The sequence below is a fragment of the Pleuronectes platessa genome, chromosome 7 (genome assembly GCF_947347685.1).
Source record: "Pleuronectes platessa chromosome 7, fPlePla1.1, whole genome shotgun sequence".
Taxonomy (NCBI): Eukaryota; Metazoa; Chordata; class Actinopteri; order Pleuronectiformes; family Pleuronectidae; genus Pleuronectes; species Pleuronectes platessa.
The window spans coordinates 2,745,789-2,764,688 of record NC_070632.1 but is presented as its reverse complement, the minus strand read 5'-3'; the positions used below and the strand labels follow the sequence as shown (position 1 = coordinate 2,764,688).

Here is an 18,900-nt window from a genome sequence, read left to right as displayed (position 1 = left end):
GGTCTGTTTCTGGGACGATGACACAAAGGTTCTGTTCAATCTGTTCAATCCTCTGTTCTGTGTGACTCCAGGTCCGAGCCGTCCAGATGAGACTCAACGAGTCCTTCTTCTTCAAAGCGAAGGGGGACGGACGCTCCCACAGACCAGAGTCTCCGCTGATGAAGCTCGCTCAGGGCCGAGAGAAGAAAAGCAGGAAGGGTCGCTGAGGTCACTGAGGTCACCGGGGTCACGAGGACGGGCGGAGCTGAAGCAGGGGAATGAAAGTCAACTTCCTGAAAGTGGCTCCTCCCTCGTTCTTTGAGAGAGAAGTTAACGGTCGTTTCAGAAGCTGCAGTTTGTGGCTCTCATTGATTTTAATGTATTAAAAGAGACATTTTTATTATTTTTCTCCGCCCCATTTAAACCAATGAAGTAACAGAACATCTCTCTTTATAATTCAATATAAACTACATCCTCTAAAGTTAAACATTACAACCAGACTGTTGTTTTATCAGTTTGAGCCACGTGTTCCTAATAAACTGCCAACTCACCAGTAAATTAAAAATTCAACATTTAGTTTCTGTGTTTGGACGTTGAATCGTCAGGTTTGTTGTTTCTATAAAGTTGTTCGTGTCAGTTCCTTCTTTAAATATCAGATTACGGAAAAACTGCTTCATTAAATTGTAGTTCAGAGATTTGTCTTTTGTTCTGTATGAAAAAACCTTTTATCAATTAAAGTGTATTTATTGAACAGGAAGTTGTTTCATGTTTTCTTTATTCACCTCCCAAGCAGTGAATACATCCTCTATTAACAAACACAAATAACATCAATCATTTATTTCTGATTAAACAAAATGATCCAGGATTTATTCTGTCCTATCAACAAGCTGGTTTCCACCGTTAAACATGTTTTTGTTTACAGTATCTCTGGTTGTCCCCTTTCTGCTGTGGAGACGAGGTGGAGCCTAGTTGTGTCTGAAGAGCTTGATGCCGATCCAGCTCCACAGGTGGAAGAAGACGTAGACGGGGATGGTGACGGGCAGCAGCAGGCTGTAGAAGCACAGGCTGCTGCTGCTGGTGCAGCCCTGAGGGAAGTTCTCGTCCACCGCCGCCGAGTAGAACAAACCGAAGAGGGACACGATGGGGACCAGTCCCACCATCATGGACAGAGAGAACATGCTCACAGACGGGCTGTACACCACTGGGGTTGGTTTGATATCGGTGAGGTTGGATACACAAGCTTTGAGGCAGGAGGCGACACAGCTACACAAGTGACACACGTGTTCAGGACGGCTTCTACTCGGCGGTGGAGGCGTCTTTCTGGAGCAGGCGGGCCTCCTGGGGGATCATGTTGGGGATCCCGTCCAGGATGGGGTACGCGATGCCGAGCTCCTCGTTGATCAGCTCGTTGGTCTCAGCATCGAATCTGGAGACACAAGAGGAGCATGGTTATTAGAGAGGATCCCTGGATGTCCTCAATATGAAGACGTCTTCACAAGATGTCCTGAAAGAACAGAAACTGGAAGCTCAAGTCAACACCCGACTGTTACCCTCCAGGAAGTAGATGTGTCCCGTGGTGTTACACCATATCCTGTTCATAGAGACACAACACTGAGGAGCTTTGTGTTGACACCACAGCACTTTGAAGATATAGTTACAGAGAAAAATAATAATATTAAATATATAAAATAATCTTTACTCATAGTGTATTTCAAAACACAGACGTGTGTCTTTGTGTGTCTCACCTCAGCTGTTTCTTGGATAGGGGACAGATGTTGTGTGTCTTTGTGTGTCTCACGTCAGCTATTTCTTGGACAGGGGACAGATGTTGTGTGTATTTGTGTGTCTGTGTGTCTCACCTCAGTTGTTTCTTGGACAGAGGACAGATATTGTGTGTCTTTGTGTGTCTCACCTCAGCTGTTTCTTGGACAGGGGACAGATGTTGTGTGTCTTTGTGTGTCTGCATGTCTCACCTCAGCTGTTTCTTGGACAGGAGACAGATGTTGTGTGTCTGCGTGTGTCGCCTCAGCTGTTTCTTGGACAGGGGACAGATGTTGTGTGTTTGTGTCTCACCGCAGCTGTTTCTTGGACAGGGGACAGATGTTGTGTGTATTTGTGTGTCTGTGTGTCTCACCGCAGCTGTTTCTTGGACAGAGGACAGATGTTGTGTGTCTTTGTGTGTCTGTGTGTCTCACCTCAGCGGTTTCTTGGACAGAGGACAGATGTTGTGTGTCTTTGTGTGTCTGTGTGTCTCACCTCAGCGGTTTCTTGGACAGAGGACAGATGTTGTGTGTCTTTGTGTGTCTGTGTGTCTCACCTCAGCGGTTTCTTGGACAGAGGACAGATGTTGTGTGTCGTTGTGTGTCTGTGTGTCTCACCTCAGCGGTTTCTTGGACAGAGGACAGACGAGGACTTGCAGCAGAGCCTCGTCGATCTTCGGGCCGACTTGTTCCTTCCGGTCTGTGAAGCAGCGGACGAGCAGAGCCGGGGTGTGTGTCCGTGTGTGTGTAACAGCGGCGCGTGTCACACAGCGACCAACAACAACTGACTGTAACACAAATTTACACAGAACCTGAGGAAACATGACCGGAACCTCTCAGCTGCAGGACAACAGGAAGCGACTGAGCCGGTGTAACCGCAGAGATGGTCCTCTACTTCCGGTAAACCAGAAACTCTTACAAAGGTTCCGCTTCGTTCACCTCTTTAGTAACGCTCCTTAAAAATATTAGTTTTCATTCCTGTAATCCAAAATATTATTTGAATATGTTATATGTTAAAATATATGTATTATAATTTAAAATCAGTAGTAGTAATAGTAATTGTTAGACACGGACTGTTTCTTCAGTTTCCACATTTGTCCACCAGATGGCAGTGTTGTCCTGAACTACGCGCGTGTCACATGCAGCGCGGTCAGTGTCACCACTCGCACACTGTGCACAACAAAATATATATACCAGTCCACAAAAAAGGGGAACTTTTGTTGTACTGTTTAAAAAAAATAATATAAAAAGAATATAATATATATAATGTATATTTATACAATTATAGTAATTGATAATTTATAGATTGATTGGTCCTTCAGTTCTCATTTTGTCCACAAGGTGGCAGTAGTGTACTGCTCAGAATCAGAATTATTTTATTTGCCAAGTATATTTGCACAAACAGGAAATTGCTTATGTGTGGTTGGTGCACTGTAAATAAAACAACAATATAAAACAATAATATATACAGTAGAGAGTTATGGGCATGTGCGGTGCTAAGGTGCAGAGTTTGGTGATAGTGCCAATAATATATAAGTTTTAAATGATGTGCTAATGTTGTGATCTGACCAGAATATTATTATGATGATGATGATGGTGATAATGATGATTGTGATTATTATTATAACCATAGTAACCATTCTTTTTATATTTTTTCGCTCTATCTATCGCTCTATCAATCTATCTCTCTCTTTATCTATCCATCTATCTATCTATCTATCTATCTATCTATCTATCTATCTATCTATCTATCTATCTACCTGGCTATCTATCTATCTATCTATCTATCTATCTATCTATCCATCTATCTATCTAAATGGTTATGATGCTTTTGAGAAAGATACATTTAAATTAGATTTTATACATATTTATATATGTACATTTGTCTTCGTTTCCAATATGTCAAAACCTTGAAAGTTGGAAGAGGTTTCAATTTATGTTTATATATTAAATATTTCAAGCAATTCTGCAGCTATATGATAAATAACAGGAGACTAATAGTGCACGGCTCTATTCTTTGTTTGGACTGGAACCTCATTAAAAAGCCGGGGAGGAGAAACACATTCTTTATATCATTTGAACAACATCTAAAAAGTTTGTTCAAAGCAGAAACAAGGCGTTAAACTAAAAGGCTTGTGGAGAAATAATAAATAAAACATGAACTATAATCCAGTGTATCTGAGACTAATCGAGTGTTTGTTATGAATGTGTCTCACTTTGATAAATGTGAACCGTGTTTCCTCCGTTTCCTCAGTGAACCTCGAGTCTAACAACTATAACATATTATAAGAACAAAATCTAAAACAAATCAATTAAAAAATAACTATGAAAAATAAAACTAAATCTATAAAAGTGAGTTTTTAACCACTTTATAAACTGAGGCGGTGATTCTGCTGATCTGATGTCGAGGAGACGTCAACTGAGCAAAGTCATCATCCACAGATATAGAACTAGAAAAGACAGAATTACATAACATGTGCAGCTCTGTGATCAGTGGGTTCAGGATTAGCTTCCGTGTTGAACCTCTTTATTAGATCATCTTTACTTTCAGTCCAGAGGAGTTCCGGAAGCTCGGATGTGATTTTCCATGATGAGAAACGTCCAGCTCAGCTTCTGATGGAGGTTTGAAATCCTCATCCGTCTTCTGAGAGAGGAGAATCCTGGAGATGAGCTTCAAGGCCTCTTCTCTGATCCGCCTTCACCTTCAGTCTCTGTCCTCTGAGCACCAGTCCGTCCGGAAACTGGATTTTTCATCTCAGGACAAAACTTATTTTGACGTTTTACAAACCTGGACGGTTCTTTTGGAAAACAGTGAGATGATTTGTCTGCATGGGTTCGATAGCTCTGACCCGGCTCTGACCCGCTTCCGATGAAAAACAAGATATTAACCATATTAACACTTCTTCCTTGTCCTCAACCTCAGGGATGATGAACCAGCTGAGATCAGAAATCACTTTCTTATCTTAACTTTCATTTAATTTTCTGTAACCTTGTCGTTATTTCATCTTATTGTTGAGAATCAGTTTCTCGATTTTCAAGGGGAAACTGTTGATGCAGGTATTTGAGAATCAAAGATAATAAAACATCTCATCATGTGACATCACACACTAATGTGGTCAATTTCCCCAGAACAAAAACATCACAGGTACAAAATGATTTGTCTAAAGTGGAGGAAACGACTGGAGGTACAAGTGGTGAAGTTCTGAGTCGCTGGTTGAACATGATTTCCCTGCAGGTTATATTGATATAATATTAAACACTAGCAGAGCTTTCCAGCGTCCATACGGCTGAAGATATTGCTCTGAGACTTTCCTGGCAGCGTCCCACTTGTTTAAAAAATGTGTCTCGCTCCGACGTCTCCTGCTGCTCGAGGAGAAGACCTGCGAATTAAAGAGGAAACTAAAGTCGACAGCTTCTAAACTAAAAGACAACAAATTAAATCCAGACACCAACAATCTGCTTTTTATTATCGTGGATATAGAACAACGCTAAACACTGAGAAATGTTCCTGGCTGTTTGATTTATATCAGAGGAACATCTGGACGTGTTCGACCAGTCGGCGTCCAGATGTTCAGAGCGAGTAAAAAAAGCTCCTCTTGAAGAGTTGATGAAGTTTCACAGTGAATATGTAGGAAAAGTGTCAGAGCAGTGTGCACAGCTGGCTCCTCCATGTTAGTGGATGGGACATGAACCAAAGTACATGTCCAGTTTAATCAAAGATGGTTTAGTTCTGATGATCATCTCCACTAAATCACGTCACTTCAAGATGGCAGCCGCTGGAGTTTGTACATGTGTCTTTATATTTGCGTCTAACCCTTCTAACCCCATCTGTGTAAACCTTCAACACAAAGGCTCCTCAGCACTTCGCCAGCGATGCAGCTTTACAACGTGCAGCAGACCTTTATGTGCTCAAGGCCCCGTGTCCCAGTTTCTGAGATTGTTCATGAATTCTATTTTTCCACCCGTGATATAAGATCCTGAGAGATGAGCAGCTCACAGCAGCTTCTCTTCATGGCTCTGTGGAAACTGCCGACAAGTGGGAGGAGAAGCTCGGACGGCAGCAGCAGCATCGTGGTCTCCTCTGACACACTCTTCATCAGACCCACTCCTCACACATCTGACACACTCTTCATCACTCCCTCACCTCACACATCTGACAGAGTCTTCATCACTCCCTCACCTCTGCTGACCTTTTGCCTTCTGGGCGACGCCTCCCTCCAGCGCCTCAGGCTGTGTTTTTCAGGTTTGCTCCTCGGGCTCGTGTCGAGGAGACGTCTTCCTGCCGGAGTCGGGAGAAGTGACAGACTCGACAGAGCTTTCATAGCCGGGCGCTGATGCTCCTGTTATTTCTCCCACTCCTCCCCCCCCCCCCCCCAGGCAACTGTCACGGTGAGTGGGAGGAATCCGGTGTGTTTCATACAGACTCCCACTCAGGTGTCTCGTTACCACAGACCCACACACACACACTCGACTGTGATGTCAAATGATTTCCTCACTTCCTCTGCATTAACCAAGGAGGAGCCGGTATTTTTAACTCATTAAATGAACAGGAATAAACTCCAGTCTGTGTTCTACACCACTGGTCCTGTTCTAGTTTGAGTGGTTTCAGTCTCCATCATCAGCCTCAGCTACCAGAGAGGAACTCAACATGGAGGATCAATGACAGGTCTCTGCTCACAGCTGTTGTGAAGTTAAGTTTGTATTGTATAGAATCAATGTTGTATTAAAATCACCAATGAGTCACCTGCTGAGCGCCGGTTTCATCCAATTAGAAAAAGGAGATTAGACCTTTTTATTCCCCGTCTTCCCAGTCAGGAGCCTTTTCATTTCCATGCTGGAATATTGCTGAATTTGCATTTGTGGCTGAATCTGATAATCACATCCCCCAGGACTTCCTTCTCCTCCTTCCTTCTCCTCCTTCCTTCCCCTCCTTTCTCTCGTCTCCTATTCACCCACCATCCTCCTCTCTCTCTCCCTTTCCTCCCTCGTTCCTCACCCCAGATCTTCCTCCTGTTTTTTACCTCTCCTCTCTTTCCTCCTCCGCTGCCAAAGAAATAGATAAAATATAAAAGCTGAGCTCTCGTTAATGCAGCTGATTGATTGACAGGCTCTGATCCAATGAGGCGCTGCCCTTCAATTAGGCCTCCGCGGTCACCTGGCAACAGGGTTAACGACGTGGACCCTTCAATTAAGCCTCAGTGGTTACTCAGCAGAAGCGTGAGCCAATGAGGTGTGAGCGAAGGATGACACCTCGTCGTTACTGCTGCCTTCAAGGCCTCGCCGCTGTTTAGAGCTGCAGATGTGTGTGTCTGTGTGTGTCTGTGTGTGTGTGTGTCTGTGTGTGTGTGAGGTTTTACAATGACTCCGATGTTACGAGCAGCTCGGAGACTTGTTTACGAGCTGCTCACGATAACTCACCCCGACAATCTACTGCAGGAGAAGCGGTTCAGCCTTTCATGATGAGCTCATGCTCACAAGAGCTTCACTGCTCGCAGAGACAGAGCAGCAGACGGATCTGAGAATCTGTGAAGATGCATCCTCACTATTAAAAAGAGAGGAGGGGAGGTGGGGGGGTGGGGGGGGGGCAGCAGAGAGGATAATGACACAGTGAAGGAGGGAATCAGAGAACGAGAGTTTCCAGCTCTGCAGTGGACTAATGAGAGAGAGAGATGGAGCCTGGAGGTGAGAGTTATCCTCAGAGGCCCTGAGGCTGCACAGGCTCACACATCTGACCCTGGATCAGCTGCACCGCTGAGGACAAACTGCTTTGTTATTCTCCGCCCTGTTGCTCTGGAGTCTTTCCCCCAGAGCTTCATCCATCTAATGAGTCCACAAATCTGTCTCTGTCTCTGTCTCTCTGTCTGTGACTCGTTAAAGTCCCAAAGAAGAGCAGCGTCCAGTTTGGTCACATGAGAAGAAGCAGATCCACGTCACCACAGTGTGAACAACACGTCCTCTAGTGTCAATAATATGTCATATTATAATAAATTCAATTAAACATTAATATGTGTCCCGTCAGGTCATTTTGATAATCTGATTATTTTTTATTTCACCAAATCAAACTGCCAAAGATATATCAATATTTATAGAATCACTTTCCTCTTGAGTCATTTTCTTACAAAGTAAAAAGCACAACGTTGATTATGTTGCTTTATATTGAGCTGAGTTACTGAGCAGTGATTTAAAAAAGCTCTGAAACAAACAAAGATGGAAACAGAAACAAACAGAGGAAAGTTTTTATTTGTCCGTACTTATAAATATCCAGTTTAAATACACTCGTAAAATATTTCAGACATTTTCATGACTCTGTGTATTAACAGCTTCCCAACAATTGAGATACTTTTAAAATGTCAGGATCTAGAAACCTGAGCCCCAGCGGGAACAGAGGAGCCACCGAAGGTTCGATGCTACACAGTAGCCGATAGAAGACACACGTTCAAATCCCTGCTTCATCATCGCTGTGGTACCGCCGCCTCCGTCTGAGTACGTGTTGAAAACATTACAGTCAGATTAATAATGAATAGATTCATCCTGCTCTGAATTATTGATGGAGATTGTTGACGGGGGTTTGAATAAGCGGGAAATTGATTTCACGGCAGATCTGTTGAATAAAAGCTTAGATCTGAAAATGTGGAGCAAATAGTTAAATTCACATCCAATCACGTTCAAGATCAAACTTCAGTTACTGGATATCTGTGCCTCGTGAAATCATTTGTGTGATAAGAATGTTTGAACCTTGAAAATCCACAGGTATTTTTTAAAGGATTTCTCAAACAAAATACATTTTTATAACCAATAACTTTCCCATTAAATGTTCAGTGTTAAGGGAAATATTAAATTCTGTAAGTGTGACGTCTGTTATTGAGTGATTTCATGTTTTCATGTGAAAAGTTTTCCTGGGATGAACTTAATGAGGACGAGAGATCAAGTTACACAGATTGATCAACGTCCTGTCGTTTCACTGCATGGACACAAAACATCCCAAAATAAATCCAATTCAAAACAAGATAAACATAAGAAAATAAAATGCAGAAGATTCAATTCATCTGTTGTCGTCCCCCCCCCCCCCAACTCCCCCCTTGACACCTGAAAGGAAAACAGGCTTAAAAATAAAAACAATAATAAATAATGTAAATATAAATAAACCTAAACACAGCGCAGACAGGTTTATGTTTTAAATATTCAGCTATGAGACAAATAGTGATTTGTGAATATGGGCTATACAAATAAAATTTGATTGATTGATTGATTAATATCAGTATTAGCGTTTCCAAGGTCCAGATCGGTCCGGCTCTTATTCTCTGTTAGCGTGGATGTTTGAATTATGATTCACTGTAGATTTGATATTTATCCAGAAATTCCACTTTATCACCTGCTGACTATTATTTGCAATTATTTAAATTACTACCTGGTGAATTTCCACGATTCAGAGGAAACAAATAGGGCTCACACACACAAACACACACAAACACACACACACAAACAGGCACACACAATTTTAAAGGAACACACTCCTCCTGCCAGACACCGCCCATCTGTCACGATGATACAACGTCCATCTGCTCAATCAATTCCTTTTATGCTTCTCATCATATCATTCTGCACGTTCAGCTCAGCTCTCTGGTGATGTGCTGCGTTTCCCAGAATCCTCTTTAAAAAGGCCGACACAGAAGAAGCTCCACTGTATCACAGCTGTGTGGGCGGAGGCTGCGACCACCCAATAAGATACGAGTGAGAAGGCTTCTGGGAAATCAGATCTCAAACTGGTTCTGTCCTCAACCTCGAAATGATTCTGAACATTTGGAGTCTGGGGGGGGGGGGGGGGGGGGAGCATTGAAAAGCAGCAGCAGATTCATTCTTATGCTTCAAGGATCATTTGATTTATTTAGTTAGTGTTTGTGTGAGTTGTGATACGAGTGGAGCTCGGCTGTAAAACTCAAGTAAACAAGGATTAAGATGATCTGATGCTTCTTCCTGTAAATAAACTGAATCTATGTTGACACAGAGTTTATCATTAAGATTCATTGTTTCCTTGAGGTTTGTGAAAGTGATGAATTCTTTTCCTTCATCATTAAACATTTTCCTCCACTTTCTTTAACATTGTGAGACATTTCTACATCTTCACCAGTTTCCCAGAGAGGAATTCATAAATCCTGATGAAATCAATGAGACATTTAGGAGACTGATATAAATGAGTGAGTTATATCTGTTAATATTTTCTTTACGACCATCTGGCGACCACAGGAAATTATTCTCTTGCGACCCTGAACTATTAATTCTGGTGATTAAGTTTCATTTCATAATTCCATAGGGGGGAGTTTATATTTTATGATTTTACACGTACAAGATGAATTGAAACAGAACTCGTTGAAAATGAGTTTGGTAAATACACATCAAAAGTTCTATAAATAACCAGAAAGTTTGGTTTGGGACTAATTCATAATCTTTCATTGAAGCGTACGATATATATATAACTTTGGCCACAAGGGGTCTCTCAATCAAAACAATTAACAGACATCGTAAAGCAGCGATGAATTATGGGAGTTGTTGTTTTTCGGGACCATTGCCGATGAAAATCTACCTGACGAAGAGGTCACGTGTTAAAGTTGTTTTCATCTAACGTAGCAAACGGGGACAGATTAATCATGAGTTATCAACACAAACAGCTAACTGGCTAACAGGCTAACTGGCTAACAGGCTAACAGGCTAACAGTTAGCTCCTTGTCAAACTTCAACAACAGAGACACAACTAAAGAGGTTAAAACACAAAGATTTCTCTGAGCTTGAACGTTGTCGGAAACATTTTGGATAATGTAAGAACCCAAGTCATCAAAATATATAACATCGGACTATTTGTTTTTAGACGTTTAAATAAAAATGTGTTACATGATATCTTTGGGACTTTGAACTCTAAAAATTCTAAAAATCCTGGTTCCAGCTCCACATCACGTTCACGCTGCTGCTCAGGTTCTATGAAGATCTATCATCATCATTATTGCTGCTGCCTCAGCCACCGTCATGTGATGTGCTGGTGATGTACGAGCGAACAGGAAGTCGACCACCTCCTCTTCTTCCTCCTCCTCCTCCTCTTCCTCTTCCTCCTCCTCCTCCTCCTCCAAGTCGACTCGTCTGTGACGGTGAAACTGAAAACCTGTTGCAGGGTTGGGATCGTTTCTCCAGCTCAACACAAAGATAATAAAACCACAATTGCTCAATTTGTTTTGGTGATTGTGCGATGAGACTGCCCCCCCCCCCCCCCCCCCCCGTCTCACGTTCCAGACAGGGGCCGAAAAGACCCCACAGGCCGGCTCCTGTCCCCTGGAACCAGAGACTCTCAGGTCCCTGGTATAAAACGGTTATTGTCTCACTCATGTCCGTCTCTCTCTAACTGGACTCGTGAATCAGAACTCTTCGAGGATCCATCTCACATCTGGGTCAGTTAGTTATATTTTTGGTTTGAAGCCGTTGAGTTGTCCTCTTGAACGTCCATCACATGGGAGATGTCCCCTGCAGCCGCCTGGCTTCCCCCTGCATGGCGTCCCCCTGCATGGCGTCCCCCTGCATGGCGTCCCCTGCACTCACCGCGGTAGGACGGTCAGAATGTTCGTGATGGTCCATTTCTGAGCGCCGCAGTCCTGGATGGCGAGCTGGAAGCCGAACTCCGCCTGTTTGCTCTCCACCAGCTCCAGGCAGCGCTGGGACTCGGAGTTCTGGATGGAGCCGCCCTGAAGGAGAAGAGGGAACAATGAGCGACACGGACATGAAGCCTCAAGGCTCATTCATGGACAATGTTAGATTTGTCACACACAAATCTTCATGGAGGTGTGTTGATTAGTTTTTTCATAATCCTTCTAAGAAACAAACAAACAGACAAACAAACAGATGAAGACATCACCTCCTGGTGGACTAGTAAACAAAGAAACCACTTCATTTGAATCCTTTTCCCCTGTTATCGATTTTTTTCCTGCTTGCAAGTTAATGTTTGATGTTTATTATTCACCGGATGGTCCACTTGTTGTTGATACTGCAGATACTCTGTGTGTGTGTGTGTGTGTGTGTGTGTCTCTCTCTAACAACAGGCTGACACCTAAACTAGGTCCTTAGTAATATTGAAGGAGCAGTAATATGTTTTAATGAGCCTGAGCCCTGAAGACCAGGTGACTGAAGCAGTTTGTGTCAAACTGGTGGTGAGGCTGCTTTGTTCTAAAATCAATACGCTTTACTTCTCCCACAATAACACACACACACACACACACACACACAATGACATGCACACACGCCAGCCACCAGGGGGCGATCAAGATGCTTTGGCCTACAACTCTCTGACCCTCTGAACCCATCCTGTATTTTCAAACCAGAGTAAATTCAGAGACACGAAAAACAAACATTCAGCCTTATATTTTTTGTGTCAGGAAGTGTTCCTAATAACCTGAGTGTGTACACCTACACAAACACACAAACTATCAGATTGTGTGTGTAGAGAATCTGTCACATATTGGATTTGCTGCAGTTAACCTCTATTGACATTGATCCTGGACCAATCAGTGAAATGCAGAGAGAGGAGCGGAGTTATTTCTCATTTATAAAGATCAACACGATTCAGCTCCACCTCCTCTGCAGAGTCCAGGTCTTTATATACATCTATATAAATATATAAATATATATTTAAAGGTCTTTATAAAGCACCTGCATGTGCGGCAGTTACAATGTGATGATTCTCAAAATCCAATCAGCAACTAAATGATCGTTCAGAGACGAAGGAAACAACCTCGGAAAGAGAATAAATAATTTTCTAATTAATGTTTCAATGATGAAAAATGAACTGTTTATTGTCCCTGAATATCGACTGAGTTGTGCTCTGCTACTAGTTTCATGATGATTACAGTTTTTTGCAACATTTGTTTTTTTGTCAGAATTTAATTATAGTGAAAACAGGGATTCTATGATTATTTCTTGGCTCACGTCTCATCCCTCAAACGAGTTTGGAGGAAATCAATCCGGTATTTGTTCAAAGCAACAAACAAACGTACAGGGGGGAAAACGTGTCGTCCACAGAGAAGCTGCTGGATGTATAAAAGAATCTGTTCTGATTCATTAGCTCCTAACGGTGAAATCACTCAATTAAAAACAGGTTTAAAGAACTTTTAGAATTGTTTTTTAAACCCAAGCTGCCCTGATAATTTACCTTTCACAGTTTTTATTACTTCACTTTATAAAAAGCCTGGATCCTGTGTTATTCAATGGGACATTAGCACCGGAGGAGGTGCAGCACTGTGATGGTTCTTACTGTACGGCTGAAGCAGAGTCAGATCCATTAAAGTAATCAGGATGCTTTCTGCCTCCCACAGCGAAGAGTCAATTGGTTTTCTGTAAGCGTGTGACCTCCAGAGCGACTTCCTGCTAGAGCACTTTAAAGTTTCTGCAGCCGCCTCTCGGTTTTTTCCAGAGGAGCTCGGAAGCTGAGTTAAGATCAAATAAAAACACACGTACACACATTTTCCCTCCATCAATCCACAATACACACATTTTCACACAACCCCTCCATCGAGAGAGAGAGAGAGCGGTCTCAGACTTTTGAACGACGCTGTGCATGAACCCACGTCCACAAAAACGCAGACAATTATCTGGCATCAGTCCAGCGGCTCGTCCTGGATGCAGCGGCGGGTCGGCCCGTCATTCTGCAGAGTGCAGAGTTGGACCGCACGATCGATTCCCTGCTATTAGGGCGGGAACACTAATCAGTCGCTCAGACAGCCGGGCGGCCGGTTGGCCAGCGAGCCCGGGAATCTGTCAGCCGGATGCTCTATCATCGAGTCGCTCACCTCGGAGGAAGTGGTGAGTAAGAGCAGTGAAGAGAGAGGAACATGGGGGGGGGGGGGGATTTCACTCCCTGTGCTGGTTCAATAAAACTCATCTCAACAAGGTTCCAAAGGGTTTTTAAAAAAAAACATGAGAACAAAACAACACAGGTGAAAACAAACTTCAGAAAAATCCACATTTTCCTTGGAGAATATTTAGTGGATTATTGATGAAGGCCCATTTAGAGGACGGATCTTTATGAGTGGTTCAGTGCAGAGGTCTGAAATTACTACAGGACTCTATGCACCCTGCCAACCCTCTTAATACCCCACCCCACCCCCCCCCCCCCCCCCCCCCAACCCTTCAGCAGCTCTTACTGCACAAACCATCAAATCACTGAACGGCTCCTCGATCCTGCATCAGCACTTTACACACACAAAAACAATAACTGCCTCCGAGTTTTACTTGTATTTTGATATTTTTAAGCACCGGACATCGTTTTTTCTATTTTACAGTTTTAACTTTATAACCTCACATCAAAGCCCTGAACACTTAATTAACACGTTAATCCCTAATCATCCCCACTGTTCTTATTTAAAACTTTTAAAATAACACGTGTTATTGACTTTGTTGACAAGTTGGGACCGAGTTCAGTTTTGAGGTTTTGAACTTGACACAGCAGCTATAAATGTATTTATATGAATAACTTGTGTGTGTCAAAGTGGTTGTTGTTGTTGTTGTTGTAGTGAGATAATTAGTTTGTCTATTCTTGTTGTGTTGTGAAGGGAATCTAATCACTGGTGGAGATGAGCGTTTTATTGGGAAGAAGTGAACAAATGTCCCAAAACAAAATCCACCTTCATCAGGAAACTGTCCAAACCAGTAGGAGCTGCTCTATCCTGTCCTCCTCGTCTCCTCTAGAGGGACGGCTGCTGCCTCAGGGCCGACGTCACTTCAATAAAAGATCCTCTCATCAATAATTCACTGGAACCGACTGAACACTTCACATGAAACGCTGCCTCCCTCCGTCTCTCGGCCTGGACTCTCTCTCCTTTCTCTTATTCTCTCGCTCTGTCCGTCCACCTGCTCTCCTCTCTCTCTTCTGTTCCTTCCTTCTGACTGTGTCCTTTACTCCTTCCTGTCCATGGAGCTGCAATCTACACCCAATATTCATTCACTTTTAATCCAGTTTAACCTGAAGAAGCTGATCACACTTTAAACCACCACTCTACTTTCCCTCTTGAATCCTTCATGCAGCTGAGATTTACTCTGCGTTGTGAGAAAAGCCTTTAATTTAGTCTCAGGCCTCATTCGACTCCTCTAACGAACTTTCTCACAAAGGAACTGGACTTTTACTTCCTTCTTCTGAGACGGGCCTAATGGGCTTCATCTCTTTGACTCCTGACACGAGTCAGATGTGAGATTTCTGACTCCGGCCAAAGCTAATTAGAAGCAGATTCCCCGGGCCAGTTTGCCCAGTAGCCAAGACAGGGAGGGAACTGGGGAGCTGGAGTGTGGTGAGGTATCGTTCTCTGCGTGAGAGATATTTAAATAAGCCTCTTATACAATCTGATGTCTGGTACAAAAACAGCTCACACACACACACAGACACACACAGACACACTGCCGGGGGCATGAATACAGTAACGTCATCGTTAGACTAATTATCCGACTCCCTCTGCTTATCTGTCACATTTTTAAGACAACATAAAAAGTGTGAAGATTAAAAACGAGACAGAGGGTTGTTAAGAGTCAGAAGCTGAGGACGTGTGAAAGCTCATTATCCAGCAGCAGAGGAAGTGCTGTTAAAACACCCGTCGCATGAAATAATAAAAGTTTGATCCAAACCAGAGAAGGTGCCGCGTACAGTCGGGGGGGGGGGGACACAAATCCTGCTCAATTATTTAAAAAGAGCCGATCATCAAACCCGGGAGCGACAAGTTAAAAACATCAGGAAGTTCCAGCAATGAACAGAGCAGCGAGAAGAACGAGTGCAGACCTCTCAGCAGAGGAACCTGCCGCTCTGGATCTGCTGCTCTACCTGAGTGAGCGTCCAGGTGAGCTTCATGTGCTTGGTGGCTGCGTAGCTGCACTCCAGGAGCCGCGGCCGGCTGTTCACGTCCACCACACACTTGTTGTCGTCGTCGTCGATGGTGGGACTCAGGACCCCCAGGTGGAGCTGCTGGGAGCTGGTGTAGTACACGTTCTGCTGGGAGGCAACAGACAGGGAGTCAGTCAGTAGAGAGGACGCAGCACAGACACAGGGTTAATGATGCTGATCTGCTGCTGATTCAGAGTCTGTCTTCGGGAGGATTTCTTTCTTTTTAATATCTCCTACATAGTCCATAACTATACAGAGTTATGGACTTAAACAAAACGTATCATAATAAAACACTTGTTCGGTCGCAGAAGATTAGAAAAGATAAAGTTTAAACTTGGGATTTTAGCAAGAAGCAGCTTGTTCCTTGGTACCGGCTTCGTTGATAATGCTGATTTAGTTGCTTGATGTTTTAAATTGTGTCTAGATTTAAAACGACTAGATCTTCTAACCAGGAATAGTTGGTTCATATTGACTTTATTTCATATATGTGGCCTCATCAGACTCCACCTGCAACCAGGTGTTGATTATTGTTATGAATAGTGAAACAGTTACAGACCAGGAACAGAACCCTGAGGCACCTCAACGCCAACGGCTGCTTGATTTATCACCATCTTTATTTTGAATATTACCTTCATGAGGAAAACCTTTATACAAAATAAAACAGGGACAGAAAACACGTCCTCATTTTTAAATAATGCACGTTTGAAAATGCCACGCTGTTTGTTTTTCATTACGTGTACTCTCCTTCACCTCACTTGGAAAATCCAGCTCGTCCCTAAACAACACTCTCATGTATAATGTGAGAAATAAACAAGTTACTGATCTCATTATAAAGAGGAGGAGGGGAACTCAGAGGCAGGAGAGAGACGGGTCAGGTGGATCCTGGCTGGATAGGAACTGAGGACATTTTACATACCTGAACAAACAAACTAAAAACAAACCCAGCACCAGGACGAGGTAATGAATGCAAACGTTGGCCCAGTTTCCAAAAGGAAAAGATGAGACGTAAAAATCCCAGAGAATCTGACGAGTGAAGCAAATGAGAAGCATGAAGGTCGACGTGAAATCAAAACAAGCAAGTCTGAGTCCCAACTGAGGAACCAGCGGGATCCTCCTGGGTTCTCCCACTGGAGGTTCACCAGACTGACCCAGGGGGGTAAAGACCCACAACCCACTGGAGGTTCACCAGACTGACCCAGGGGGGTAAAGACCCATAACCCACTGGAGGTTCAACAGACTGACCCGGGGGGGTAAAGACCCAGAACCCACTGGAGGTTCACCAGACTGATCCGGGGGTAAAAACCAACAACCCACTGGAGGTTCACCAGACTGACCTGGGGGGTAAAGACCCACAACCCACTGGAGGTTCACCAGACTGACCCGGGGGGTAAAGACCCAGAACCCACTGGAGGTTCACCAGACTGACCCGGGGGGTAAAGACCCACAACCCACTGGAGGTTCACCAGACTGACCCGGGGGGGTAAAGACCCACAACCCACTGGAGGTTCACCAGACTGACCCGGGAGGTAAAGACCCAGAACCCACTGGAGGTTCAACACACTGATCCGGGGGGTAAAGACCCACAACCCACTGGAGGTTCACCAGACTGACCCGGGAGGTAAAGACCCAGAACCCACTGGAGGTTCAACACACTGATCCGGGGGGTAAAGACCCACAACCCACTGGAGGTTCAACACACTGACCCGGGGGGTAAAGACCCACAACCCACTGGAGGTTCACCAGACTGACATCGGGGGTAAAGACCCAGAACCCACTGGAGGTTCACCAGTCTGACCCAGGGGGGTAAAGACCCACAACCCACTGGAGGTTCACCAGACTGACATCGGGGGTAAAGACCCAGAACCCACTGGAGGGAGTAGATCTCCCATCAGGCCTAGCGCTGCCTCAGGCTCCCCCAGGAGGAACTGGTATTGCTGATCTACTCAAGCAGAATAAATTGGATGGATGATCATATATTTATAGGAAAACTGGTTTTAATGGGGGATTGTTTTTAGTTCTGTTCTGCACTTTGTAAAACACTTTGTAAAACACTTTGTAAACTCCTTCAGATAAAGTGGTATTATTATTATTTAGTGCAACAAGTGTCTGTGATGAAATCCCCCAGCCAATAGAAGATGAAGCCAGATGTTGTGTTGACACATTAAATGTGTGTTAGCTTTACTTCTTTACGGCTCTTGTACTTTAAACTGGTTCATGCACACACACACTCTCCAGGGCTTTACTCACACACTCAGCGAACACCAGAGGATAAATCAGAACAGAAAGGTGCTTTAATAGTTTCTATTAATATTATAAGACGGCTTTTGTTTAAACAGGAAGCTTGTGAGTCGGCGACTGATGAATTAACATGTTCTCACACATGAACACACACGAACACACACAATTTGTCAAAAAGTTTTTAAAGTCTGGTAATTGGTTTGAGTTTCCTTTGTATCAAATCGACTCCCCGACGAAATAACTCTACATAAATAATTAATTCACCACCAGTGTTCCAGAAAATTATAAATCAACGTCTAAAGTCTCCAAAGTAAGAGAAAGATCCCCCCCCCCCCCCCCTCTCCCGAGTGTGGAGTCTGTGTTTCAAAGTTTAATGTTTGATTAAACGTGTTCTGCTTCCTGGTTTCTCTTTTTCCTTCTCAGCCCCAAACAAACATTAAATTGTGCTGCAAGATTTCCTGAACGTACAAATTCAATATCCTGGCATTTCTTGTTTTGTAGACACACACACAAAACACACACACATACGCAGGGACTCCAACGCACACATTTATATTACAATATTAAACGATAATATTTAACAACACGTCAGCTCTATCTCACTACTTACAAATAGCCTCATAAAGCCGGACTCCTGAGACAGTGTCCTCACGAAGGTTGAAGTAAGAGGTTGTGTCACGTCCCTGTAAACAGCCTCCGAGGTCTAATTCTCAGATTATTGATCCGGCCACAAACCAATCTTCTTAGCAAGGCTACACAAACACTGACCACAGATCAGACGTGTCTCCGTCCTTCTCTGTGTCCACGGGAAACTCTCATTTATAAACTGTGGAATAATTATTGTCCTCTGCAAACTCCTGCACTGGCTTGGAAATTAAAAAAAATGTGAAACTGCCAAAGTGCTGTTTGCTTTCTGCAGAGATCTTGCAAACTCCACACAGAGCCCCCACCCCCCCCCCCCCCCGTCCGAGCAGAACCAAAATCAAATCAACAACCTTCTTTTGTGATATCCACTGTACCACT

At 43.6% G+C, this 18,900-nt stretch overlaps 2 protein-coding genes across 3 annotated transcripts in view; both read right to left on the bottom strand.

Annotated features, from left to right (window-relative positions):
* Positions 1–737: 737 nt before the first annotated feature.
* Positions 738–2,616, bottom strand: zgc:162634 (uncharacterized protein LOC555881 homolog). Of its 2 annotated transcripts, none has more exons than XM_053427049.1 (2): positions 2,175–2,202; positions 738–1,405 (listed from the first exon to the last, which is right to left on the bottom strand). In XM_053427049.1, the coding sequence occupies exon 2, from the start codon at positions 1,155–1,157 to the stop codon at positions 945–947; it is 213 nt and encodes a 70-aa protein (XP_053283024.1). In that variant the 5' UTR covers positions 1,158–1,405; positions 2,175–2,202; the 3' UTR covers positions 738–944. The 2 variants fall into 2 exon arrangements, with proteins under 2 accessions (XP_053283024.1, XP_053283023.1); XM_053427048.1 differs by lacking the exon at positions 2,175–2,202 and adding an exon at positions 2,358–2,616 and having other exon boundaries at positions 1,137–1,405.
* Positions 2,617–11,317: 8,701 nt separating this feature from the next.
* LOC128444703 (polypeptide N-acetylgalactosaminyltransferase 18) overlaps positions 11,318–18,900 on the bottom strand; it is an 84,470-nt gene continuing 76,887 nt past the window's right edge. Inside the window, exons 10-11 of the mRNA XM_053427312.1 lie at positions 15,580–15,747; positions 11,318–11,464 (exon numbers count right to left, since the gene is read on the bottom strand). Coding sequence (XP_053283287.1) covers positions 11,318–11,464; positions 15,580–15,747 — 315 coding nt within the window. The remainder of the gene's footprint in view (positions 11,465–15,579; positions 15,748–18,900) is intronic.